The sequence below is a fragment of the Coloeus monedula genome (genome assembly GCF_965178545.1).
Source record: "Coloeus monedula genome assembly, chromosome: 4".
NCBI classification, from domain to species: Eukaryota; Metazoa; Chordata; class Aves; order Passeriformes; family Corvidae; genus Coloeus; species Coloeus monedula.
In genome coordinates, this window is record NC_138784.1 from 56,606,136 (window position 1) to 56,633,727 (window position 27,592).

At 42.3% G+C, this 27,592-nt stretch overlaps 1 protein-coding gene across 1 annotated transcript in view; it reads left to right on the forward strand.

Annotated features, from left to right (window-relative positions):
- Positions 1-15,598: 15,598 nt before the first annotated feature.
- MAPK11 (mitogen-activated protein kinase 11) overlaps positions 15,599-27,592 on the forward strand; it is a gene marked incomplete at both ends in the record, with an annotated part of 31,070 nt that continues 19,076 nt past the window's right edge. The window contains one exon of the mRNA XM_082280778.1: positions 15,599-15,711. Within this exon, the coding sequence (XP_082136904.1) occupies positions 15,599-15,711 (113 nt within the window). The remainder of the gene's footprint in view (positions 15,712-27,592) is intronic.

The following is a 27,592-nucleotide window of genomic DNA, read 5'->3' on the forward strand; positions in this document are numbered from 1 at the left end:
CTATCAGTACAAAATACTACACATTCTGAAGGAGGAATAGTTTCTCCTTCTCATCCCATCTTGACACATTTGTACTTCCCTTCCCCCTACCCTATACATTGGAACCTGGGGACAGGAAAAGTCTTAGGCAGTGGGCAAAAATCTAGGATTCAAGACAGTAAGTTTGAAGAATTGAAATCATACTTCTCACTCCTAGATGAGCTTTCCAAACACTGAAGTCTTATATGGAGAAGTGTCTGTTTCTCCTTGTATTAGAATAAAGGAATCATTTTTTCTCTAATACTTGCTAGATGGTTAATCCCCATGCACCTATGGTACGCAGCTCTTCATATTGTATTCTTCTTCAGAGGATGCACACATAAAAGTTTTAGGCATTTATTACTAAAAAAAAATACCCTAGCGTATATTACTGTGTCCCGCAGCCGTAGAGAGGAGGAGAGAAGATCCAGCAGGCAGGAATTGTGCAGCAAGATTGATTTATTTATTTCATTATTTTACAAACTCTTTTATAGACTTTTTCTTCATAGTCTAATTGGACAAAGGATCAGCCACCCCTTGGGGTGATTGGCTAAAATCCTGAAACATCCATTGTCAAAATATTTTTCTACTATACCATAAACAAGACTTTTCAAGGCTGCAGGTGTTTGGTTGTTTACATAACTCTGCTACCGCTTCTGTGAGAGAGAAAAGTCTCTCACAGACTTAGAAAATAGCAAGAAAATCCTTGCTAGCAGCATTTTTGTATCCACGGGCAAGCAAGTTGTTTTAAGTATCTGGACCAAACCTTTCACAGAACCTTTCACAGAGTACTCTTGAGTTGGAAGAGACCCCCAAGGACCATCAAATCCAACTCTTACTCTCATAGTGAGATTGAACCCACAACACTGGCATCATTAGCACAACGCTCTAACCAACAAATTAAATGGTTTGTATAAAATCGTGTAGGATATCTGTGTGAGCACAAGAACTGGACCTACATTTCTGAAGGTCTAAGCAACTACTGAGGTTGGTGAACACCCCTCCTATTTCTGGCTGATACTGGATGTGTCTGCTTGCTGTGCGAATTGCCTGGAGCAGTGTGTCGCTTCTGGTAAACAAGAGTAAAAGAGTCAGGATTCAAGTTGTGCTGAAGCCTGTTTGCTTACCTATAGTGATAGCTAAGGCTGTAATAATTGCCTTCTCATTATGACTGAGAGTGGGACAGCTGCTATTTTAACAGATCACCAAACACGTGCAGAGGCATGGAGTATTTTACTTCCTGAAGCCACCTGTCCCATACTTTACCAAGTTACCTGCCAAAAAAGAGAAACAGCAGTGCTTTCACTTGCTCTGTTTTTGTCCAAGATTTATTTGTAAAAAAAAAAAAAAAATTCTATTTCATAAAAACAGATTTATCTTTAATTTCTTTTCCTGCTTTGATGGAAAACTAGGGCAGGGGAGAAAGCAATAACCCATTGTTTGTCTTCAGTTACCAGTTACTGTTTCTGAGAATTTAGCAGCCCATGTGAAAAGGCTTTAAATCATGGAAATCTATTTCCTGTGTGCCTTTGCATTACTTCAGAAAATTCACCATAATGACTTCTGGTCACAGCATTTCCTGATTGCAGTATTCCAGCTTACTCCTGTACACAAGAGTGCAAAAATACAGTGTTTGTGGTTGGATTGCCCAGGAAAGCTGCACCTGCAGGGTGAGGCATGGGGCATGTGATTGCTTTCCAGAACAGCAGAGCTATTAGCTTTGTGGCAAAGGCCTAGAGCTGGAAAGATTGTGCTGACTGCCGAAGCCTGCCATATGTCTGAAACATTTGTCTGCTTTCCTCTCTGTGATTACAGTTATTTCATTAAATAAAGCAGGACAGCTACAACATTTACGGTGTAAGCATTCTCGTCTGTGGCCTTTTCCTTTAAAGCATCACCTGTCATATTCCTTAAGCTAAGAGCCATCACCTTAACCAAAAGGTCTAATGGAGCTGATATTTCTGTCTAAGCTACACTTCTATTAATTTGTACCTCAAAAAGCAAATGCAAACCTTGGTTCAGCTTTTGTTATTGTTGTTATTTTTGGTTTTTTGTTGAAAAAATATTTCCTAACTATTATTAGTACAGGTTGATTTATGATTACTCATGAATGGAAGGCAGGTCACTGAGCCCAATCTCAGTAATTTTTTTCCTCATACCCTCTTAACAATGAACCTCCCAGGCTGTTCACGTATACACACTATCCATAGCTTGTACTACAGAGGGGAAAATTCCCTGCTAGGCAGATCCTTACAGCCATATAGCCTGGATCTATCAGCAGAATGGTGAAAAGTAGACATGAGGGAAGAAAGATCATGCAGAATCGAGTAGGTCAAACCTCCGCATTCTAGGTAAGCTAATGAGAGAGAATGCATGATCAACACAGCAGTACTTCTGTCATATTTGGGACTGTGGGAAGTATCTGTAAGGCTTGTTTTGGCCTAAGACACAGGGGAGGGAGGGAGGCAGGAAGGAAGGCAGGAAGGAAGGAAGGAAGGAAATGTTCAGACTATGGGCATGAATATCTAGGAAAGGAATGTCCAGGAATAATAGGGTAAATTGTTCTCCCTCTTAAAGCAGAACTGCTGATAACTATGCATGCATGACTATAGAAAGAAATAACTGAAAATAGGTACTGTTGAAGAGAATACAGCCTTCTCATCTTTAACAAAAAAATGCGTTTTCTGCTCTGAACAGGTGTTCACATAGCTGTGAAGGTCTGAGCTCTGGTGTAATTAAGTTTTGTAGTGCAGTTTGAGGTATAATGAGTCACTGGACAGTGAGATTGAGGTAGGGGACAGTGCCTTCACAGAGAACTTCTTGTGCTGTTTCATGTCTAGATGTCAGGATTTAGCTTTTCCTTCTCTTTTCCATTTGGTTTTTTGCTTGTGTGATTTGTAATAGGAACATCGCAGCATTGGGAAGTAATCTCACAGGTCAAGTCCAGGCTCCCATTGTCATCAAATATTGTTAGAACGATCATAATTCCTGCTAAACTGTGCAGTATGAATCACTTGATGGTGTCCAGTCTTAACAAATGGTTATTATTTGTGGAGTGAAGAGTCCTGCCAGTTTGAAATGAGTCTGGAATCCTCAACTGGAAATGAGAGAAAAGGAGAAGCCAGCTGAACTTACCGAAAAAGATCTCATCACATTGCGGCTGTTGCAATGTAAGAAAACCACTTATCTAGGAGACAATAGTTTCAAAAGGCTGGATGCTTGCAAAAAATCTACTGCTCCACCTCCATAAGGAGTGTGGGAGGTTCTAATAGCTAATGACATCATTTATTGATTTTCTGAGACTAGAGGAGCTACTCTATAGCTAGCAACTTCTGTAAGTCAGCACGCAAATAGTGCTGAGATTGAATGACTTTGCAGGATCACCTGTCCACAAAACCACCAGTGATAGCGAAGCTCTTCTGCTGCCATAGCAGAATCAAATAGAATACCTCATTTTTCCAGGATGCAGCTGAATTAAGAGTTTGATGGGACATCATGAGTTTAGCAATTCATCACACCAAAGCAAGGGGCAGAAACTGCAGCAGGAATAACATGGGCTCTTTTGAATGGCACACAGCACAGATGATACAGAACCAGACTCTGAGCACCATGGTGTGTCATGGGGGAGATATCAACAACATTCACAGGTTGCACTGTATGTGGGTTCGTGAAGGGTTGCTGCGTTTCCCTGAAACATCCCTGGCAAAGGATTGTTCCGGTGGGTGCAGTACAGCACTCCAGCAAGCTTATTCCTTTCACCCACGTGGCTCTTTAGGCGCGGACTCACACACCACACTCAAGCCAGATTGCTCAGTGTTACCAGGGGCAAAGAGTCAGGAGGGCTCTCCCACATGGTAGTCCACAGAAGGTGGTTTATAGGTGCGCTCCTTCTATGAAAGAGACCAGAGACAAAAGAGACCGAAACTCACAGGGCCCAGGGTTTTTATAGAGGAGAGGAGGGAGCATCAGGAACCAATGATGTGAGGGCACGGGACAGTACAAAGGCAGGACCAGGGAAGGGAGCCAATGGGGAGGGTTTGGGGCTGTGTAGGGTAACAAGCCATTCAGACAGACGGAGTCTGCATGGCCCTACAAGGGCTGACAGGAGAGGGTTTTCCTTTCTCACCATGAGGTCAGGGGATGTTCTTAAGCCTCGGAATCAGTCCACCAGCAGGCCTCTGCTATTTCAGGCCTCCTTGGCCCCTCAGCCATCACAGTCACTGGCTCAACAGCTACAACACACAGGTATTGGGATCTCACTGGGTTCAAAACCCAGCAGCTTCTATTTGTATAAAGACAAAACACTACCCTTCCACTGAGCTCCTGCTAACACGCTTGTTGTCTAAATTGGAGGAAAAAATAGCCTACCACAGGTGCTTGAAGTGTTGTTAATCCTCATTTCAAAATATATGTTAGTGTAGGATACACAAGCTGAAGCAACTCCAGACATTGATTTGGGCCTCAAAATACATTAATAATTGCTGAGTCATGGCAGAGCAACTTGCTAAAGCTGTCAGGTAGGTGCAGCAGCATCACACAAAAAAGATACAGATCAGGCAGAAGGAGTGGACATTCTGTAAGGGCATCCATTAAGTTCAGGAGTCCAACTGTAAAGGACTTGAATTTTACCATACATAACAAAACCACTTTCAAATGAAACTTGATTCAAGGCTTGCTGCATCTATATTTCAAAGCAGAAAAAGTTGTGAAAACCAGTAAAAGAAGAAAAGTTACAGAAAACCTGGTGCTTCTAAAGCCTCTACTGAAAAAGGCATTCTACAGAGCTTTCTAGAAGAATTAGCTAAAACTGATACAATATTTGCTAAACCTCTATGTTATGAAATGGAGGGATAAAGACAGGGAGACAGAATTGGTTTCAATTGCTATGCTTCCAAACATTCCAGGGTTTTAAAAAAAATACTAAGCTGCACCCGTAAGCAAAAATTGTTGAAACTGCTGGACAATGCGGTTGGCTGATGTCTTTCAGAAGGAAACTGGAATATATTGGGACAGATGAAACCTAAAATTATATTTGAAAAATAGGATTCTTACAAACTCATCCACTGTTCCACACTACTGCAAAAAAGAGGCAGACCACTAGATACAGAAGCCTAACTGGAGTAAGATGAAACATGTTAGTTACTGTAGCAGTAATAAAAGGTGGACTCACACCCATCTCTGAAATAATTTCAAGAACACCGGTAGCAGGGCATGAAATCACCATATGTAAGCTACAATTAAGGACATATTTGCCTTATTAGCTGGTGATAAAAATTTTATCAAAGTATACTCAGTCTACTCCTACATAAAATGTAGACTGAAGAAGGTAAGTAGTGTTAAATAACACTAGCTTACCAAGCTATTTTGCTGTAGAACAGGCTGGTGTTTAGAACAAATGTGCTGCCTTTGCCAGTAAAGAATTCTTTCATTAGTTCCCTTTAGTGTGACAGAAACATTAACTTTGTATGCATGAAAAATTTATATTGAAAAGCCCCCAAATGCACTCTGGGAATGTAAAAGGTTTTGCCACAGGTCACTACCCTGTCACTTAAATGTTCACACAAATAAGGCAATGGGCATGACCTTTGCTTTTGAAAGCCCAGTTATGCCATTCATGTCTGAGGAGTCTTAGTCGATAAGAAATCTCAACCTATTTATTATTTTACCATTTGAAGCAGGAGATAAAAGTAAGCAAGCAGTAAAAAAGGACAGTCCGTGTGTTTTGCTACAGTATGAGTAAAACCCCAAGGAAATTGGGAACAATTAATTCCTCTTTAAACAACAGACTCTAGTACAAAAAAGGATTACTTTGTAACTCCCTGGTGACCACAGAGAACCATCACAGAGTATTTCTCATAAAATACTCCATTCCACAGGAGGAGCTGTTGCAGTTTCTGCTTGGCTTCCTGTAGTGGTTTTGGTTCAAAATATTCATTACTTACTTGTTTTCCTTCTGTGAGATAAGAATTAGGAGAAAAGCAAAGCAGGCACAAACCTTAAACAGTTGCAGTACAATGAAAGAGTTTTATTACTAATAGAATTAAAAGTAAAGAGACAATAACAAAACAAAATTAAAGCAAATCCCCCCCCCCCCCCTCCAGCCAGCACTTCTCTCCTTTTACCTAGCTCACACAAGGGATAACAGAACATGGGATGTTAGTCAGTGTTCCAGTTCTTGAAAAGTCTCTCTCTTATGCTTAAGGGAAAAAAGGGTTTTTCCTTCAGTTGCACGTGGTTCCCAAACTGCCACCAACAGCAGATCCGCCCGGAAACAAACAATCTGCTGTGTGTAGAACATCTCTCCCATGAAAAATCTCACAGTTCTTTCACACTGCAAAACATGGGCCATCACATGGGGTTATTCATCTTTTTAAGGATAAGTTCTTTTGGCCTGCACACAAAGGCTCTTCTTTGCCACAAGTCTCTAACAGCCTCTTACTACTATATAGCCTGGCATCGGCATTCTTCACAATCTTCACAGGCACACGAAGATACTCCATCCCCCCATGTTCTTCAAATGGATTAAAGAGACAAACAGTTTGTGGTATTACAATTTCTTACCACGGCATGCAAGAAGGTTTCTTTTAAGCTGCCCGCCAGAATCGTGGCACCGCCCTCTTTTCTCCCAGTCGCCATGCTCAGCTCTGTCCCATGTGACTCACTTCTCTTTCTCTCTGACTCTGACGCCGCCATGCTGAAGGGTGTTCTTGTTCAGCCTTTACGGTGGGGAAAGCCTCGCTCCCTCTGTGCTGCTGGCTGCGTGGTGTCTTCTTCAGTTCAGCACGAAGTGTGCTGGCTGCAGACAGGAGGCTCTGCCGGCTCCCGTTGACTCCGCCGGCCCCGCGTGGAGAGGAGAGGGACCCGCCGGTCCCCAGAAGCCGCGCTGGATGGGTTTAGCTGTGAGCAGTCCATGGCTGGTTTTAGCTGCCTGCGGCTCTGGGACAGTCCCCCCCAGCCACCCAGGGTCCGTGCCACAGCGTGGGGAAAGGGGGAAAGGGGCAGTGGCCCCGGCCCGGCCCGGCGTGGCCGGGAGGCCCCGAGCTGCCCCCACCTCCCAGCAGGCGAGCTCCGACCAAAAGGAGAAGTCCCGCCTTTCTGTGCGGTTTAAATATGTAAATTGTGAGAAGCGTAATTGGTCTTAAAGACTGTCCATCAACTCAGGGTCAACCCAATACACTTCCTCCTCAGAATCATACAAACAAGAGGTGAGCCTATTTTACCACAGGAGACAAAAAGAGCTCAGAGAACTTAATCTCAATGCTGCCATTAACACACTTGATGTCCAGAAATACACTGAGGGAAAGAGAAACACCAAAGAAAGGCCAGAGATCAGCATTGGCATAATCACAAATACACATTAGTAGTATGCAACCTAATACAAATTTTCTGATAAAGCCAGTGAAAATTAATTACTTATTAATTGCCACACAGTAAGTTTGTGATGGCGAATGTAACACCTGTAATTCAATGACTGGAAGTCGCCTCCAGTCTGATATTGTTCATCAGTGTGGCAACCTTCCCTTGAAAACTCTTTTCAACACAATTCCCTTCCCCTTCTTGTGTGGTCATATGCTTGTTGCAGTCAGGATTTGTCTCACTTATTCCTTACAACTGCTGACAACCCCACTCCTTTCCAGGGCCTCTGATCTTACAGTGATTCAATATTCCCTTTGTTAAGTTCAAGTTTATAAAAGGGATATTAAAGGCCTCAAATCCCTAGGTTCAAGTCCCTCAATTAATTGTTCCTCAAAAGCGCCTTATGACTGCCATTTGTTTTATTCATTGATTTAACTGTGTAATTCAGGTACAATAATATAAAACAGGTAAATTGAGGCAACACCTAATGTTTAAGATGGCAATACATATATAAGAAGGTTTGTTAAGCTGTGGGCACAGCTTACGTAGCTCAGTTCATATGAACTCCCATAAGCACAAGAAAAACTGAGTAATAAACTACTCTTTCACATAGAGATTATAATCAGCATGGAGATTATGTGGGTTAATTAATAGAACTATAATTCGATATCAGTAGATGCATGGTCTGTACAGCCTGAAAGAGCCAATGTGTATCAAACACATCCTGAATTATGATGAAACTGTGAAAAATTGTCTTCTTTTATGGATGGCATCTCCTGAACAGAATGTGGATCACAGTTTTTGTCTAAATGATTGTTTCAAATTATTTGAAAAACATCACATTATTGTCCTACCATCCTGCCATAATAATAATAGCAGAAAGTTTGATCCAAATATTTAGCAAGCAAGGTACATTTAGGGTCCAAATGTGCCCAATAACAGCCTGCCAAGCCACACAACAGCCATTTCCCTGGGTTTATCAAACCCCTGTGAAGCCTCACTAGAGGGCATACCGCCATCAGATCCATTATTGTCCACACTGCTCAACATCTGCAGTATAATTTGTCACACTATAGTCACATTGCAACCATTATTTGAAGCCTTACTGACAGATTCACTTTGAGGAACCAGAAGTCTGTTCAGCAGAATCCAAAGACAGGTTATTAAGTCAAAACCAAGAAGGTGACTTTGTAATATCAGTGAGGAATAAAATGTTACTACAGTAGAAATTCTACTTTTCACCTTTGTGGAATATCCCACTGTGCACTGGAGTCATGCTAACAGAAAAAACCCTGCAGACAGATTGGACAGGATTATATACAATAGAACAACTGAACTTGTACCATTTTTCTCAAGCTGCCTGAGTTGTAGCCTCACAATATGTCAAATAATGACTGAAAAACACAGCTATGAAGAAGGATGCAGTATTTTCAGTATGACAAGGTTGAATGTAACTGCTTTATGGGAAATGAACAGCACCAGATTGGAGTACGAAATTCTGCAGATGAGTAGCAGATGGCAAATGAAGACATGTGAATACATGCACCTCATACTAAGTCAGGCTAATTTACTAGAAATTTGTGTTCTGCTTTTACACGTTTGCATTGGTATCAATTTTCTGTAAGTGTTCATTAAGAGTTAAAGCTGAATCAGATATTGCTCTCATATTGTTCTCCCTCAATTGCAAATATTTGCATATTTTTAAAGCACTCTAACAGAATTTACCATATTTCAAAGCTCACAGGCATCAGGCAGAGCAGCCCTACGGGTGTAGGTGCAAGTTTGTACACATCTACAACCCCACAGTATTTAGAAGTCCTGTAAGTAAAAACTTTTCTTCATATTGGCTGTGTGCAGAATAAGCACGGTTTTAGCCAGATTGAAAACTCATTAATATAATTGTTACAATACATAGTTATTTTTGGATTGTGATTAGAGGAATTCATGATTAGCAATGCACAGCCATTTTAAAGAACCCATGGTGTTCTTTAGAGCCAAAAGAGGCAACACAATAGTCAATTAAACAGTCTTCCTTGAGTGTGATTTCTTAATGTGCATCGGAAAAGCAGAGAGCTTGGTGTATGTGGGCTCTTACATCTGCATCTGCTTTTATCTTTGGAGTACCTCAGTCATTGTGAAGAAATTTACAGCTGATGTATATTCAGGACAGAAGCCCAAATTAATGCATTTGGAACAATGTGTTCTTGCTCCCATTCTCATAATGAAATTTGACTTGAATGGGAGCAGTGCTGGGCTCTCCGCAGCTACTGATTATACATGTCAATATTAGACTGTGTTTGAGTGATGCTGTATTATGCATAAGAATAAAGTATCATGGAATTGTTGTGAGACAGCAGGCAACATAATTACATGGATTGCATGTGAAATACAAAGCAAAATATAGCACTATATATTAATAGCCCTTCTCAGCCTTTCCTCATATCTGGACCTTTGTTTGCTTAATTAGGAATTATTATAAAGTTAAATCTCTATTTATTTTTCTGACGATGGCCTTGTTCTGAATGTACATACACTGAGAAGCTCTTGTTGACATGACTGAGCAGGATATTGTATTTTATTTCATTTACTTTGGAGACTTCTGACACCAGTTGCTAGCATGCTTGCAGTCCCAATCACATTGAAAATCTAATAGCAACATGATCTTAGAGCAAGAGCCATGTGTTGTTCCTGCATGAAGAAAAAACACTGCCACCCTGTTGTGGTAGACTACAGGGGGCCAAGATACACTTCGCTGTAATTTCAGGTAAAGGAGACTAATTTTTTGTCAGAATTACATTATTTTAACAGGATATTAGAAAATACTTCCCACCTTGTATCCATAGCAGTATGAAAGGAATATGTGAAAAATTGTTATCAATGTCTGCAAACAATAAGCTTAGCTAGTACAAGTGTTATTACTATCTGAGGTAATATCAGTCTGTCTTGGTTTGAAAGACAGGTGTCTGCTAAGGAAGGCAGAAGCCTCCCTTGGAATGGCAGATGCAACCCCCTTCCCTCCGAGTTATTATAATTTTGAAATCAAGGGCTTTTAGGCAAAGATATGGGAAAATAGGAATAACAGTTCTTTACTATTATATATCTCTATGTGTATAACAAGGCAAACAAACAGCAATAACCATGGCAGTAACAGCAAACAATCCCAAACCCAGTCCCAGCCTTCTCGGCTGTCGGGCCCTTTCCCCTGGGGTGCAGTTCCGCTCGCAGCCGGCAGGGGCGCTGGCGGCTCCCGGTGAGCAGGGCAGGTGCGATGGTTCCCCCGCGGCTGCAGGGGGCGCTCCGGAGCGAGCTCGGGGAGCACGGGGCACTGGCGGCCTGGGATCCCGGGAAGGGATGGGACAAAGGCTTCGCAAACCCCTGGGCAGCCGATCCCGGTGTCCGGCCGGACCCTCGGGAACAGCAGGCTGGAACGGCAGGCTGGAACGGCAGGGATGAGCACAAATCCCGGGTGGCAGACGAGGTGTATCCAAACGGAGAACACCCCCCGGGGGTCTGGGCAGGCAGGGCGAGCAGGGCTACAGCGTAGCGAAGGCTCGAAGCAGCAGCGGGGCAGGGCAGCCACAGCCCGGCTCCTAGCAGGGCAGGGAAGGCGGCTTTGGGATCCCGGGGCTGCTCCAGCAGAAAGAAAAACGGCCGAAGAAGAAGCAGCTTCCCTCTCTCCCCGAATGCCAAACGCCAAGACAGACTGACCACACACCCCAGGTGAAACAAAAAGAGCAGCCAGGTCTTTTGTTCTTCTTAAGCACCTGGCCATTTGTTCCCCTAGCAATAGTATGGGGGAAAATTCCTTTAAGAGAAAAAAACAAGGAGAACTTCTAAAACCCCAACACGGTCTTATATATTTATCCTTAAAATAAGGAAACAATCCTAGTGTCAGTTTATAAACGTGGAAAGCTAGTGCAGAGATATGTAGTGGCCATCCTAATTCCACAGAGAAAGAATGTGGAAAAGAAGGGAACAAAGCCTGATCTCTGAACTCAATCCATATTAGAATCTCTATCCTCAGAAAGAATAAAAACCTATTCTTGCCATGTAATTACTAGGATGTAAGCTGGATTTTAAAAGTCCTCAATCAATAGCAGGATTTCTCATTTGATTTCCTACCTCATCATAAGTATGAAGTGCCTTGGACTTCTCATGATCAAACTTGATGTTCAAAATGAGTAACTAAATTTTAAGTTTTCTCCAATGCAAGACCCTTCATGTTCTCATAAGATTAAAAAAAAAACAAACCACTTTTCCAGTTTATATCTAAGATCTAACAGGACAAAAAGTCTCAGGCTGGAGCAGGTCATCTGAATCAACCTGGGTACTATGAAGGCCTCCAAATAGGTATTTGGCAACAGCGAGTGTTAATAGCAGAAATAAGAGAGTATTTCATGGGCAAATGCAACAAGTGTCTTGTGATTCAGTAACAAAGATACATGGTCCCTGGCAGAGCAATCTCATGGAAACCAATGTGTTAGGAGTAGGTAATGATTGACTTGCTATTTACAGAGGGCTTCATTAGGCCTTTCCTGCTGTCTGTCTTTCAGTCATTACAAACAGTGGCAGCTTTCCCATGTTATAATTACATATTTCTAGATGTAGTTTGAGAAATTCACAAGAACCTGCAAATAAAACCAGAACCATAGTTAATTACCACAATGTTTTATTATTAACACTAATGTATGTAACATTCCAATATAAATTTTTCTTTTATGAAGGTGTTACATGTTCCCTACAACATTTTCAAAAGAAAGTGGCATGGGAAGCACCTTCACAACATTACTGTGTTACTAACTTAAGGTGGACATGGTGAAATCTATTAATGAACGTCTCCGAGTACAAAGTTAAGTATGTAACAGATATAGCGACAGAACCAAGGCAGTTCATCCTAAAACCTCAGTGATACTTCGTAGATTTTTAGTTAGAGCTATCCTATATTTACAGCAGTTGCATTGAGAACAGTCTGAACTCTGAGCTGCAAACAGGCTGTCCTATGTTTTTCAAAGTCTTTTTTAAATCAGTGCTGAGTTTACAATAATATGATTATGTTTTCAACCAGGAAATTACATGTTTTCAGTACTAAGGTGGCATTTTTTTCTTCGAGTTTTCATGTTTATTGTTAGTATGAAAATTGCAATCTTTTAACTCCATTATATATTAAATTTGAGATTTCTAAACTGAATATAAAAACAGAACTAGAGAGAGAATAAATGAGAATTAAAAGGAGCCTGGAGGACAGTAGCAAGGATGTGCAAGCTTTCTGTAATATATCAAACAAAAAAAGGAGGCAAAATCGTATACTGAGTTGGAAGGCACCCATCAGGATTATCAAGTCCAACTCAAAAAAATAGGAATGAGAAATAACTGGAAATTAGTAACTCACAAGTGGCTAAAATAATGAATTCCTTTGTTTTCACTGAGGTTCATTCTAATGAGAGTAATGTAGGGTTTGACTGCAGTGTGAGAAGAGCCACAATAGAAAGTTAGTGCCCTGCCAGCAAGTTTTTTTTCCTTTGATACCTGCTGGATTTGCTGTGTGTCTGAGGGACTGTGCATCCCACCCTGCCCGGGGGCACAGCTTCCTCATGCCTGAATCCAGGGCTCCCTCACCAGCCACGAGGCTCGCACAGCTGATCCTAGCCCACAGACTGCCTGAGTGTCTCAGCCTGCCCCGCTGCAGCACACTGGCCTGCTTCCCAGTCCTGGTGTCATACGCGAAGTGCACTGAGTCCCGCTGCCCACTGCCCTCCAGCCATCAGCACCTGACTTGGTGAGGAGGTGTCACACAAGATGCTGTCAGAGCAAGGTAGGGAGGGGTATGCAGTGCCCACATCAGTTCCATGGACTCTCCCTGTCCATGGGAGTCCCAACACAGCTTCAGGCTCAGTTTCATGTATTTCAGTATTTCATGTATAGGCACTGAAAGTTCCTAAGGCAGCAATGTATGTACAGCAGAAGCTGTGACTTTATCTTTTCGTTATGCCTTCACACCTCCCATAAAACTGCAACTAAAAGAGAAGAATCAAGCTGACAAGGGAGCTGTCTCTTCTCTGCTTCTTCCTCTTCCTTCTGAGAGCTGGCAAAGATGAATGAGCTGATTCTGCCATGGGAGAGGCAGTTGTCAGGGCTTGCTTTATGGGGGCGCTTCTGGAGGCCTGTAACTTACCTGAGACAACTCAAATACGCTGTCCTTCAATCTTGGTGTTTTCCATTACCTCCCTCATTAGACACAGCAGAAGACCATCTATGTAGTATCCAATAAAACCAGGATATCAAGCACTATTTCAGAGTCATGATTGCAATACAAATAACTGACAGAAACTCACAGAAGACAGAAAATTGAGACCAACTGTAAATATTAACCAATATTAACCACCAATATTTAAAATTAAATCCTGTGGAAATTGCAGTATTAAAAGCTTGGGCAGATATGGACAGATTCAACTTCCAAAAATCATAGCTGCAGTTAAAAAGAAATAATCTAATACACTGAAACACCTCTAGAGACCAAGTACAATAAAGTTAGCAAGTAGGAGTATTTGTTCCATTTTAGCAATGGAAAGTATGTGGGGCCACTTACTTTAGGGGCAAGTAAGACAGGGGATGGCAGTGACAGAAATATTTCTTCTTGGCTTGGTGTAGTGTCACTGCACTGTTATTCAATTTTTAAAACTCCATTCGGTGGTGCTGAGAAAAATAAGATAAATTAATGCATTGTTGGATTTCTCACACTTTCCACTTTCTTCAAGCACTATGCCCTTAGCATAGAAATTCAAGCGGGACCAGGGAGCAGTCTGGAGAGAACTGGAGAGGTCTGCCGCCGTAGAGCAGGGTAGAAGTGAGAACTAGGCTATTGCTCTAGGAGCACTTGGTACTCTTTGAGTGGAGGGCTGTAGTAGTACCATTCATGTATTTTTTATTTGAAATGCACCCAGAAAATGCCATGTTTCTGGTGCTGTTCGCTTGAACAGTCCTAGTATGGAAGTCCTGTCATGCAACATGGGCTGAGGTTTCAGAGCTGGAACTTGAACCATCCAGTGTTTGGAGCATCCATAACACTTGTCTTCTGTCTCATCATGCTTACAGCTATTCAAGTATACATGCTCTCTACACTCACATTATGTTCTAGCACAAACTGAGCAGCTATTTGTCAAAGTGAACTGCAATCCATGGTATAAGAATGTAGTGGATTTATATGAGGGTTCTGAAAAGCAAGGATTCATATTCCGCAGTGATTCAAAGGCAGTTGTAAACCAATCCAAATACACTAAATCTATGCAAACAGGCTATATACAAGTTACTTACAGGTGCTCAAGAAGCATAAGAAGCCATGGAAGGAAATAATACATAAAGAAATACACTGGTAACATTGCAGTAGTGCTGCAATGATTCTGGAAGTCACTGAGATATTGTATAAGGCACATTTTGGAGAGAAGAAAAAATGCAGTAAAGAAGTCAGCGAACCTTTAACCGGTCCGTGAATTTTGGACTTTTAAAGTTTTCAAGATTATCTGTTGTCATGAGGGCTCGAGTCTTCCTTGATGAAGAGAACTCGGATGACTGCATGCGAGACTCAATGCGGTAAGGGGAAATTCTAGGCACCAGAGGACTCCCAGAAAATCTCAGACGTGCCCGGGGCTCCATCAGTGAGCGGGGGCCGCGCTGGCCCCGCGGACGGCACCCCGGCGAAGGGGGGAGCCTGGAGGGTCGAGGGAGAGCTTCAGGTGGCCGTGGCAAAGTACGAAAGGTGTCAGCAAGGCTTTAGAAAGCCTGAGAGACACCAGGGGAAGAGCGGGATGACCGGGTCCGGCCGTCACCGCCGCCCCCGCGGGGAGCAGAGGCGGCTGCGCGGGCCTTTCCCGCACATTCGGGCAGGGGCGACCGATGCGGTGAGGCTGCCGCTCCGGTCCGTCACCGCCCCGGCTGCGATGCTCCGGGGCGGGATCGACGCTTCGCCACTCCCCGCAGCCGCCCGGGTGGCCCCGCGGGAAGACACCGGCTGCCGCCCCGGTGCTCCTGGGCCCCTCCGCCCAACGCCTCTCATCCCCACCCGGGCTCCCCCGGCCCTGGCCGCTGCCCCCACCCCCTCGGCCACCGCCTTCCCCTCCCCTTCCCCTCCCGGTCCCTCCTCCCCGCCGGCGCCGGCCGTGCCCGCCTCGGCTGAGGGGTGGCTGCTGCTGTCGCTGCTGCTGCCGCTGCCGGCGGCAGCTCCGGGAAGATGTCCGAGCGCGGCGGCTTCTACCGGCAGGAGCTGAACAAGACGGTGTGGGAGGTGCCCCAGCGCTACCAGAACCTCACCCCCGTCGGCTCCGGTGCCTACGGTTCCGTCTGGTAGGTGAGGGGCGGCGGCAGAGGGGCCGGGAGCCGGCAGGTGCAGCCGGCGGGCGGCGAGGACGGACAATACTGGGCAGGCGGGAGCCCCCGCGCCGCGGCGGGGGTCGTGTGCTGGGAGCGGGGGGGCCCGGCGGCGGCAGCGGGGCGGGGGCGTGTCCGCCGGGCACCGGTGTGAGCGGCACCGGAGCTCCCGCCCGGCTGCCCCGGCCGCCGGCCCCGCGGGGCCGGGCATTCCGCGCCGTCACCCGGGTAACCGCGCCCGCCGCCGCCCCGGGGCAGCCGCTGCCCGCCCTCCCGCCGCTGCCCCGCGGGCCGCCCCCCGGGCTCCGGAGTGCCGCCGAGCCGCTCCCCGCGGCCGCCAGCACCGAGTGACCGCCCGCCGCGGGGCCGCTGCCGGCTGGGCTGCTCCCGCCGGAGGGAGAATTGCCCCGAAGCCGAGAATCCTGCACAGTCATGGCGGTTCCGAGCGGGGAGGACGGGCAGGCGGCGGCAGGGCTGGGGCAGGGCTGTCGGAGCGGGGCCCGCTGCCGGCCCGGAGGGCTCCCCGGCGGCCGCGGCCCTTCCAGGCGGGGATATAGCGGGACATCCCGCGAGGCCCCGGGGCATCCGCGGCGGGGGGAGAGCTCTGTCCGCCGAGACAATGGGAGCAGCCCCGGGAGCGGGGCAGGCTGAAGGAGGAGACGGGGGTTCACCCGGTGCTTTCGGGGGGCATCACAAATTAGGACAGATTGCCGCCCGAAGGCTTCGGCGTCTTAAGGTTGTTGAAGGGCTTGCCACATGTTGTCATAAAACGTTTCTCTCTCTTTGATAATTCCTACGTCATGTTGGCACTCTCGGGAACTCCCAGTGCAGGTTGGGCTGTTACTTTAGTATTTGATGTACGCTTTACTGCGCTTATAAAAGCTTTGAATCAATTTTTGGAAATAATAGTGGCGTTTAAGGGGGTTTTGAGAAAGATCGTGTTTCTTTTGTAAGCTGGGTAAGTGGAATTATGTGAAACAATTCATAATGGGCCTTTAAATACAAGTACTACTTTAAATAAAAGTATTTAAAAAAATTCTTTAGAACTTTACTTTTTACCGTGCTCTAAACTCATGCAGTAGTTCTCACTTTTTCTCTCTTCACAGTCAGATACCAGAGAACATTTATGGAGTTTTGTATTAGTTGCTTCATTGTCTAGCTCTGTGAAATGTCCAAGTTTACACATAAGCTAGGAATATGCATTTAAGAAAGCCTCCAACACTCAGCAGAAACACTTAGGACTGCTGTGAAGTATCTTTGAATTTTTCTCTTTTTTTATTATTTCTAATTTATGCTTGCACCAGGGAGGTCTAGGCAAATACCATGTGAGTGTTGATACCTTCCGTTGTAGTTAAGCATGTGATCATCTCCTGGGAATAGTTCCACAAGGACCTAATTTATTTATACTATAAAAATCTTAGTTTGTGAAATAAAAGAGGAGAAAGTAAACTAAGAGCTGAATGGATATACAGTAGCAGAGTAACTACTTTTGTGTTCCAGTTGAAACTGCATTTCTGGTTATTTTCCCTATTTATGCTGACATAGTTTTGAGGGAAAGACCTACTTTACTGAATTTTGCAATGAGATGTCAAGACTTCTGAGAAATTGCAAAGGAAGTGAAAACATGTCGTGGTTCACTTGCAGCACAGCTGGTGCTTTGGTTTTTGAAACTGTCTGCACAGCCAAGGAAATCCTAGTAATTTTTATCAATTGCAAAGCCTAGGAACTGAGATGTAAAATGGAGACTGGAAGATGCTATGAGAAAGGTTGACTCTGAAATAGACATTTATAAATAGAATATAGCAATAAAATATTGCTCTATATTAATAGTCTTGTTAGCATCAATGAACCATAAACCCAAACAGAAGCTTGAATGTGAGGAAAAGGTATACATCTTTCTGAGAAAAGCCATCTATTTTTAGTGTCTATTGAAATTGATTTTTTTTCTGTCTGTGTGCATTTGCTTTACCCAGGAGACCCACGAGATGTAACCATTCCCTTGAGTAATATGCTATATTGCTTCTGTGAATAATTTTACTCCTATTCAGTAAAATATCTAAAAACATATTTAAGTCTTACAGAAACTACTGGAATTAAACAAATTCTTAAGTGCTTTGATGAATAGAAGCCAAGGTCCTGAACTCTAAACGCTGGCTTTGAAATGGGAATAGAGTTGTAACAAATTTTTTCTGCCTCAGTGAAACTGTTCTCCAGGCTTACCCTTTTTTTCTTTTTTTTTATGGTAAATTATTGGCCATAGCCAGTAGACTTGGATAACGGAATTGGTAACTGGTAATAAGAAACATATTGTAAATACTTGCATTTAAGCATCTTTTGCTTGCAGCTCAAAATCAGTAGAACAGTTTGTGTCAGGAGGCTATGTTTTGGCCCAATTTATTGACATTTCATAAGTCTGGTAGAATTTGTGTTTGTGTTAGTTGCAGGTGCATCAAATATGCTGTGGAGATAGATATTACTGGCTTAAAACAGATTCACTTTTAGAGAGATGTCTGTACCAAGCACAGTGCTTTTTTATTTGGTTTTTTTGTTTAGGTTTTATTTAGATGTGGAATAGGTAGAAAACCCAAATCTTCTCTACCATAAGGAGCTCTCCTGCTTTTCTCACTTTTTTAATGACATATCACAAAGAGCATTTGTTTTTGGGAATCCTCCAAATTCAGCTGCACTGCCAAGCAGAGTTGCACTTTAGCATCTATGTGAATCACAGAGAGAACTGTGAGGTCTCTCCCTCAAGTAGTTAATCCTTGCAGTACTTTTTGTGTTACTCTTGTACTTTAGCTCTGTGCAAGGCTTTCTTTTATGTGAACTTTCTCCTGTGGCCATTCAAGCTCACGTATGTGCTGTCATTTGCCACTGTCAGATCTGATTTTTTAAGTTTAGGAAAAAAAATTAAAAGCCGTGGGGAAGGGGTGGGGGGGGAGTAGTTTAGTTGCAAGTAAAATTATCATTGGTATCTTCAACAGTACATTTTGATTAATTTCTCTTTTTTCTAGGGGTTGTTTTTCATTAGCAAGTATCAAATTTACATGCACAACTGGTTTGGTCTGGAGTTGTTTTCTTTTTGTGCTATAGCTTTGCCTATCAAGGTGAGGGGGTTTTTTTATTATTAGACAATTATTTTAACTCTTTCTCAAGCTAAAACTTGGTTTAATTTAAAGTTTTCTTGAAAACATGCATTTTTAGTGTCCAGCCTTTAAAGTTGCTTTACCTCTCACAGAAGTCAAGAGCTCTTAAGGTACCAGGCACTAGACCTTCTAACTGAGAGTTTTACAGCATTTGAGTTAAATTAAGCCATTTAGATGGGGAGCAAGATAGTTTACTTTCACAATGTAATCTTAATCTACAACCCTTTCTTTTCAGTTCTAGGGGAAAGAGACTATGTCTCAGGTCAAACTGAATTTTAAATTCTTGTTCCTTATGACTCTGCTTTTTAATATAAGAATTCTGGTTGCGTTTGAGTCTTGCAGCTGTCCCAGTGATATTGCTTATAAACAGGGCATTTAGCCTGGAGCATCTGTGCTTTCCAGCTGTGTTGCACTGGTAGTTCCACTGTGGTTTGGTACCTGACCACCTTTTACTCTAGGAGGTGGTGTTGCTACCTGCTTGAGAAAGAGCTTCCTCTTTTTAAAAAGCTTCTTATTATACCACAAATTATGTAACGTATAGATTTTGGTTTCCTGTTCTTTGAAGTTTTTTTTAAGCCCGTATGCCTCTTTTTATGCCAGCTTTTGTAAACTGTCTTCTAACCTATTTAGTCCTATTTTTGCCTGGGAGGGATTGACGGCATTCTGCAGCGTGCTATCTCTGATCTCTCCAACAGGTTGTTTCCCATTAGCATATTGCAGGATCTGTGTTCTGCCTTCTTTGGAAAGAACAGACCTTGCAAGGTGAACCAAACTGAGTTCAGTTTCTTCCCAGCCACAAACTCCTGCACTATTTCCTCAGAGTCTGTTGGCATCAATAGTACTTCCATTCTATCTCTTTTTGATTTTAAGACTATGCAATGCCTCACACCAATTCAGGTGACCTAACGTATTTTTAAGAGGAGGCCTGTTAAGTCAGAGTGTAATGACACAGGCCTCAGTTCAAAAAAAGCAGGAAAGCAAAGCCTGCCTTAAGTCATTTACAACACTTCAGCATCCCTCTATCCTGTTAACTTTAAGCGCGTGAGCACATGCTTAAGATTCATTAAGTTTTTGTTCTGGCTAATTTTGGGTAAAAATTGGGGAAGGTGGAATGGTGTTCAGGCTACAGTTTTGCTTTGAGGAAGTACAAGTGGAAAAATAGAAGCAGAATGCTCTAATCTTGAAGGTTAACCCCTTCTTTCCTGCCATCCATCCCGTTCTGTGCTTCTGCTTAGATGGTACAGATGTTTTGAGGGCATTAACTTGCATTACTGGAACATAACACTGCTGATACCATCCTTTTCACATTGAGGAACTCTTAAGAAGATGCGAAGACATCTCAGTAGCATGTCAGGGTTTTTAAAAGCTGATATAAATTGACTTTAGCTGACAAAGAGGAAAATTCCTTCATCCAAGATTGTACTTGATGATTTCTGGGGTTTTTTTTTAAGTATCTATTTAGTTAGCTGTAGTGATACTGAGTGTACGATTTACACTGTGAGATCAGGTTACTGGAGCTATGGTGTGTATCACTATAGCACTACATGCTACTCTAAACAGTAAATGCTGAGATAAACTTTTAGAGTAGTGGTAACACACAACTGCTGTTTGTAAATACAGCTGGAAACTGAAGATGGTATAGATCTTTACAGGCTAAATGCACAATCCCGGGCATGTGTAGATTTTAGTGGACTCCCTTTGGATTTCTTTCTGATTAAGTCTTTTGTTCCCAAGGCAAATACAGAGGCTGAACTTCATCTTACAAATGGTTATATTTATTGCAAACTTTTCACACAACGTTGTTAAAATACTGCTGTCCAAGATCTGCTAGGAGTTGTCTATTTTTGGTATGCATCATTCAGAAGGAAGGTGTTGAAGCCTTTCATTAGTTTTGCGGATATTTACAATGGGCCCCTCTAAGTGGATTCAAACACTTGCTTGAAAACTGAGATGAAAGTTGATATGAGAGTCCAGTCAGAGACAGGACACGTTTAAAAGTCAGTATATGTAGTAACAATACTTATAAACAAGGCCTTGAAGGTGAGGTTGCAACAGAGAGGAGAACTAAATAAAAGGAGTTGCATGGTCAATGTTACCAATTAGAAGGAAGATCTTTGCAGTAGTATTGCTGGAGTGAATGGATGAAAATAATCAAAGCAACAAAAAGAGGTTGCAGAGTGAAAAAGACCCTCAGAGGAACATAAAGAAATAGCCATTAGAAATGAGGACACAGTGGGATTTGCAGCTACAAAGCCAAGGAAGGTCAAGAATTTAGCAATTTTTGTGAAAGATGCATGAAGGAAGACAGAATGGTGTTTCTGAGCAGTGGCTGGGGAGACATCACTGGAGAGTTTGTTGAGAGTGGTTTTGTGGAGTACTAGGGTGGAATGCAGATTGTCATTCCTTTGTCTGGTTTCATCCTGACTATTTTCCAGCTGTTGGAACAGTGTAGTTAACTGACTTGGGAAAGGAAAGGGAAGTGGTAATTAGTGGCATCAAGGTCCCTATTTTAAATGAGTCTAAGAACACTTCTAATGAAGGAGATGTTTGTGGAGAAGGATGAGAAAGGCTGAAAATTGCTGTGACAGAGATGTCTATGTAGGGTGCTGTCACTAAGCCTGTGGTGTAGTTTGAGAGCAGATGACACCTGAGTGTGTCTGAGGAGGGTGATAGGAAAGGTGAAGAAAAGACAAGGTTAAGAAGTGGGGAAGACCACTTTGTATTATGCAGGTTTTCTTTCACAGGGAATTAATGAGATCTTTTTTAGAGAAAGGGGAGGCATGGGATGGAAGAGAGATGAAAGTCATGAGGTGAGCCATTTGTGGCAGAAAGGCAGCAAAGGTCATGGAATGGCAGCCTTCTGTGTGGCTGTGAGAGTACATTAACAGAGGGTATTCTCTGCAGGTCTCCTCCGTCCTTATTTCAATTTTTTTTTTTTGGTCCATACATTCCTGACTACATGAGGCAGCAATGGCATAGCTGCCTTCTTTCCTGTCCTGCTGTCAGCAATAATTGCAGCTGGGGACACAGTCCCTGTCCCAGACGCCTGAAAGTCTTAGGACCTAGTTGCTCGCTTCAGTACAACTTCACAAGGAGCTGTTTGCAATTTCAGAACCTATTAGTTGGCTTGTATCAAAAATACAGTATCTTAGTTCTGCCCATACAGTCGGGAAGGGAGAGGACATTTCAAAACCCCTACATAACCTGGGAGTAAATTGCTACCATTTCACATTTTGGCTGTTGTAGAGCAAGGAAACAGGAAATGTGAAGAAGTGGAGGGAGAAGTAGGAAAAAGAAGGACAAAATATAAGTGAGATTTTGTTTGTATAGGTTTGTTTAATGTTTTGAAAGCACCGATATTTTTCACGTTAAACTTTATATCCACATTAACTGCAGGCACTTCTAGCTGAAGCTTTGAAGCCCACAATGTGTAACTACCTGTCAGTCTTTTTTTTTTTTTTTTTTTAAATGCTGAATGGAACACATTTGCCAATAGCACTGTACTGGTTTAGTGGCAGCTGACTGATATTCTTGTTTGCATACTGACATTGGGCTTAGGCTATCTAAAATACATGATTATTTTAGTATCCGTGAGCTGGTTGCACATGCTGAGGAAGCTAACTGCTTATGACCCCAACCTTCTGTATGTTTTTCTCACAACCATGATTTTAAATGCATCATTCCCACTGATATAAGCTGTGCTGTCTGTAGCTTCACCTAAAAAAGTGTGACTACTCCTCTGTAAAGTTATTTAAATGTTTAAGTCACTGTGGAGGCACAGGAGACAGATCAGAAAATAAAACATGGCTTGTGGATTCAGAGGCTGACTCAGTGATACAGCACTTTTATGATCATGTTACATTGAACAAAAACTGATGATGTATTCACATAAACGTGGAGAGCAATTATTTTTTAGTATTTTTCAATGTCTGCTTAAAACCAGAAAACAACATATTTTTATGTCGGTTATAGAGCAATTATGTTGCATATGCAAGAGATATTTTATGGGTTTATGTTTAGATTTAGGGGTAGATTAATCTGAGATAATTAACAGTCATTGTACTAAAACCAAAACCACTGATGCTAGTGCCCAGCATGGTGTGCTGGAATAATATCTAAGTGAGGGGATGTTAATTTTTACAGTACAATAACCTGTCTTCATCAATCAAGTGTGTTTTTTTGTCTAATGAGAAGATTACCATGTAGTTTCAGAGCTTCCCATTACTCATCCTCTCACATTTTTTCTTGCTTCCATCTAGTTTTTCTTTATGGTTTCCTTTTGATGCACATATATGTTGTGATTTGTGTGGTTTAGCAAACAAACCTTACAGCTAGCTCTTAGCAAGTGAAAATCACCAACATGAACTTGCAAAACAGTAACAAAACATTTATAAAGAAGAAACAAATGAACCATTTCCTGAGTTTACTTACTGCTTAACTTAAAATGGCCGTGGGTAGCTGTTTGCTGTTCTCTTGCTTCACTGCCAATAGCTGATATGGTCCATTTCCTGGTATTGGATGGATGCTGTGTGTGCTTTTTTTCAAGACTACTGCATATCTCAATAAAAAGTAACTTTTTATTTAAATTTAAAATAAATAAAAATTTGGATTTTAAAAAAGAGGAGCAAGATAGATGTCTCAGAAGACAAAGCTCACAAACTAAACTTTGCAAACAAAAAACAAAATCCATGTTATTCTTGTGATGACTTTCTTTCACTTCCATGACATTTATGAGAAGTTTGAAAAAGGGTTTTATTCACTGTAGTTGTAGGAACCCAAATTACATGAAATTACTAGAAAATGTCCCAGGGCAGGGTTCCTGTGGTCCCTCTTTTCTGTCTTGCTTGCCAGTACATGGTGCAGTAAGGGCTGTCTCCGTCAGTGATGAAGTTCTCTGAGTGTTGATCCTTCTTCAGTTCTTTCCCCTCCAATACCTGCTCACACAGACCCTTCTGCTGCTGTTAGTTGTTTTTCTTGACAATTTAGGATCTTACAAATTAAGAGGACATCTGTCCACAAGGAAGTTCATGTCTCCTCCAGTGGAAGGAGTCAGTGGGTATTTGAAAGGGTGTTGAGGTCTGCAGATAAGAACTCAAAACTGTGAACCTGTGTTTTGAGCATGAATTGCATTTTTGGGTTTTTTCTTTCTTTTTTTTTGGTCTTCCTCTTAACAGTTACGTGTAATGGGGAATTTTCACACGTTTTGGATGAATGTGACCTAGTGAAGGAAAGAAACTTGTGCTGCAGAGAAAGAAACAAAAATAGAATCCTGGAACAATATGGAGAAACACCAGACCCAGTGTCACTGTCACATGTGCTGTGTACAGCATTCTGTCCAAGTTTTGGTATAGTGTGTCCAGCCAGTCAAACTTCTGATGATGTAAAGGTAACAGCCTCACAAGCTGAGACACTGAATTATACAAAAAAAGAAAATCAGAAAAGTTAGTCTTCTGGTTTTTGCACTTAACCCCTAATCAGTTGCTTAGATTGCATATACCTAATTAAGTTGGCCAGCTATAATGCTTGTGAAAGACTTTGTAGACAATCAAAATCTTGTGGTTATCCAGAGTGATGGGGATGGAATGTTGTTTGACATGGGTATCCTACAGCAGATGGGAATGTTGCTGGAGACACAAGACTGGCTCCACATAAACCAGCTTTGGGTCATGCCTTCATGCTGCATCTGCTACACCTGAGCTGGCTCCAGGAATGAAGAGAACTCATAGACTGAACGCTGCATTCAAGATGAACTTTTTCCAGGCACTGCAGATAGTGCTGTGCCCAACTAGTAAGCCCTCTCCAGGCCCAAAGTGTTAGGAATTTCAGGGACTGGCTGTAGTTCAAGCTGATCCCAGGAAGGATTCTTCCTGCATTGGGTACTGGAGTTTACTAAATAGGATACAAGTTGGCTCGATGTGTGGTTTGTAAGATCAGGCTTCTACAAACAGCCTTCCAGCTGTTGAAGCAAATTTGATCCCAAAGACTAAGTAGCCATAGGTGAATAGTGTGCTTCTAGTTCCAAAGTCCCTGAGGGGTCTGAGCAGGCTGCACACATGAATGGCCTGTCTGTCCAGTTTTACTGCTCTGCAGCCAAAGAGGATAAACTCCATGGATACTAGGGAAATTACTGTCTGTACAGCCATAGTTATAAGCATCAGCTTCCAAAATCTATGTCCCATCAAAAGTTAAAAAGTTATCTTGAGGCTGTTAAAATCCCATGCTTCTGGCTCTTGAATTTGTGGATTACAGTGGCTTCCTATGTTCAAACTTTTCTCTGAAATCTTAAGAACTGGGAAAATGTGCTAATAAATAAAAATTGATACTTCATCTAGTGGAACTTCAATAGAATTATTAAATATTGGAGTTGACAACACTAAAAAGGTGAGTCTAATTTAAGCAATGATTGAAAATCACACTAAATGAAAGTCTCTAATCTGTATGAAAATGATGCCATCCCAGCAGAGTAATGGCTTTTTATCCTTGATCTTGAAAAGGAGAGACAGCAAAAAATGTGTCATAACTCTAATGGGTTCTGGGTCAAGAATGATCATATCTGAAAAAGCCATTGCTACGATTGTTACAAAGTTGTTTCTTGTTAACTAAAAAGATAGTGGTAATTCTATTTCTTTCTAAATTATGATAGAAAGTCTGTCTAAAGTAGTGTTATGTGGCATTGTGAAAACATTTTATTATGTTTTATTTCAATTATTGAATTGTTTATATCTCAAGACATAAGGTTTACTTTTTCTTTCTGAGGTGGAGGCAGAGCGGATTGAGCAGGCAGCAGTGTGGCACTTAGTTGCCAGCTGCAGTTAAACCGTGACAGAGGGCCTCTAACCCTTTTCGTCCCTGTTAAATCGAGCTAGTTAACAGTATAGATTTGGGGTTTTTTTAAGAAGCTGTTTTCAGTCATTTTAATCATGCTGGTTACAGGCCCCCAAAGAAGGGTTTACAGGTGCCAAGCACAGGTGGGCCCATATTTTTGCTGTGACTGGGACCAGAGATGTCCTCTCCAGGGACTACTCTGAAAGCCAAGCATTCATGGGGAAATCACACAGAAAGGGAAGCAACTCATCTTGCCACCTAATAGTTTACTCAGCAGCTGATGAGGGATTCGGGGGACAAATCAGATTGTAGCTATGATGATGTAATAGCAAGACAGATCTAGTCTAAAAATGTGATCACAGAGGCAGTAGCAGAGATCACATATGCAAGTCATCCTTGAATCTGACAACAAGACAGTTCAAACAACGTGAAACTTATTTTTGAATGCTTTACTGTTAATAACTTGAATTATGATGATAGTAAACCAGGCAAGGAAGGAGATTGAAGGCATTAGCTCTGATTATAATTTGGTGCAGTTAGTTGAGTGTGGATAAACTCATTTAAACCAAATCAGTCCCTGGCCTGTGCAGCTTCAATTCATGATTTCCTGTTAGAGGTCTCAGGACTCAACTTTTCCCTTTCCCTTTCCCTTTCCCTTTCCTTGTCCTTTTTCTCCTCTCTCCATATGTGATTCCATCTTGGGTCTAAAAAGCTGCTGTCATAAGAATTACTGAAGCTAAAAAGATCGTGCTTTGTACCATCTGAAAGCTTTGCAGCCTTGAGTCATATGGAGGATAAAAAGCAATTCATCTTAAAGATCAGTGGTTTTTACATTTGAACATAGAACTGGGAGGAGAGTGATGTTTATCATGATAACAGGATTTAAAATCTAATTCTTCCTAGCCTTATATAATGTGTACAATATCTCACAAACTGGTACAAGCATGAGTGGGAAGACCTGGGAATTAGCAGAAAAGATGAGATGTTAAACAGACTGCTGTTTTGAGCAATGTTATTTAGTTACCTGGATAAACATTTCCTTTCCCAAAAAAATTGGAAAGCCTATAGACAGTATGCATTCGTGAGACTTGGCAGTGTTCTCCAGTGGCTTTGTTGCCCATAACTAAACACAGAGCAATTACATCTAATCTTTGTTATATTAAAAGCCAAGCATTGGCTTCTTTTTTACTTCTTTAGATTTATTTGCGCAACCTTCATGTTGTCCCTGTGGCTGGTTATGTGGAATTTAAGATATTTCTGTTGTCAATTCTTCTCACACTGTTTGTTCCTTGAGCTGCTTCATGTATTTAAGCCACACAGCATCCTCATATCCTGAATAACTCTGTCCCTGCCCTACTGTTGGAACAAATTTCTCTGCTGTATCCCTTCCATCCATTCATCAGAGTGATACCAGTCTTCTCCTTCCTATGGATTCTTGCTGCTGCTCAGGAAGTGCCCTTTCTGAGTTGCTCAGCAAAACCACAGCACTCTATACCTTTAAAACTTGCCAGAAGATCAGCTTCTGTGATTCTTGCAAGAAACTAGCTAAGTAATCTGCTTATCTATTTCATTTATCTCATTAGTGACTCCCTCCTTCCATAGTGCCTGCAGGAAACTTGTTGATTAAATCTACTTACTTCTATTCTGTCTTTATTAAATTCTGGGTTGGCCTCATGGAGGTTGGGTGAATTCTAGGAAATCACCTTTCAGATTCCACTGTTCTTCCTGCACCTTTGTTGATTATATCCTTTGTTTCTTCTGATTAGAAACACCACCTTGTCCTGCAGATAAAGGCTTTGCTCTTCACTTGGCTCTTAATGACTTCAGCATAGCACCAAATATGTGTAAGAGTCCACCTATTTGGAGCTGATTGTAGGCTCAGTGTA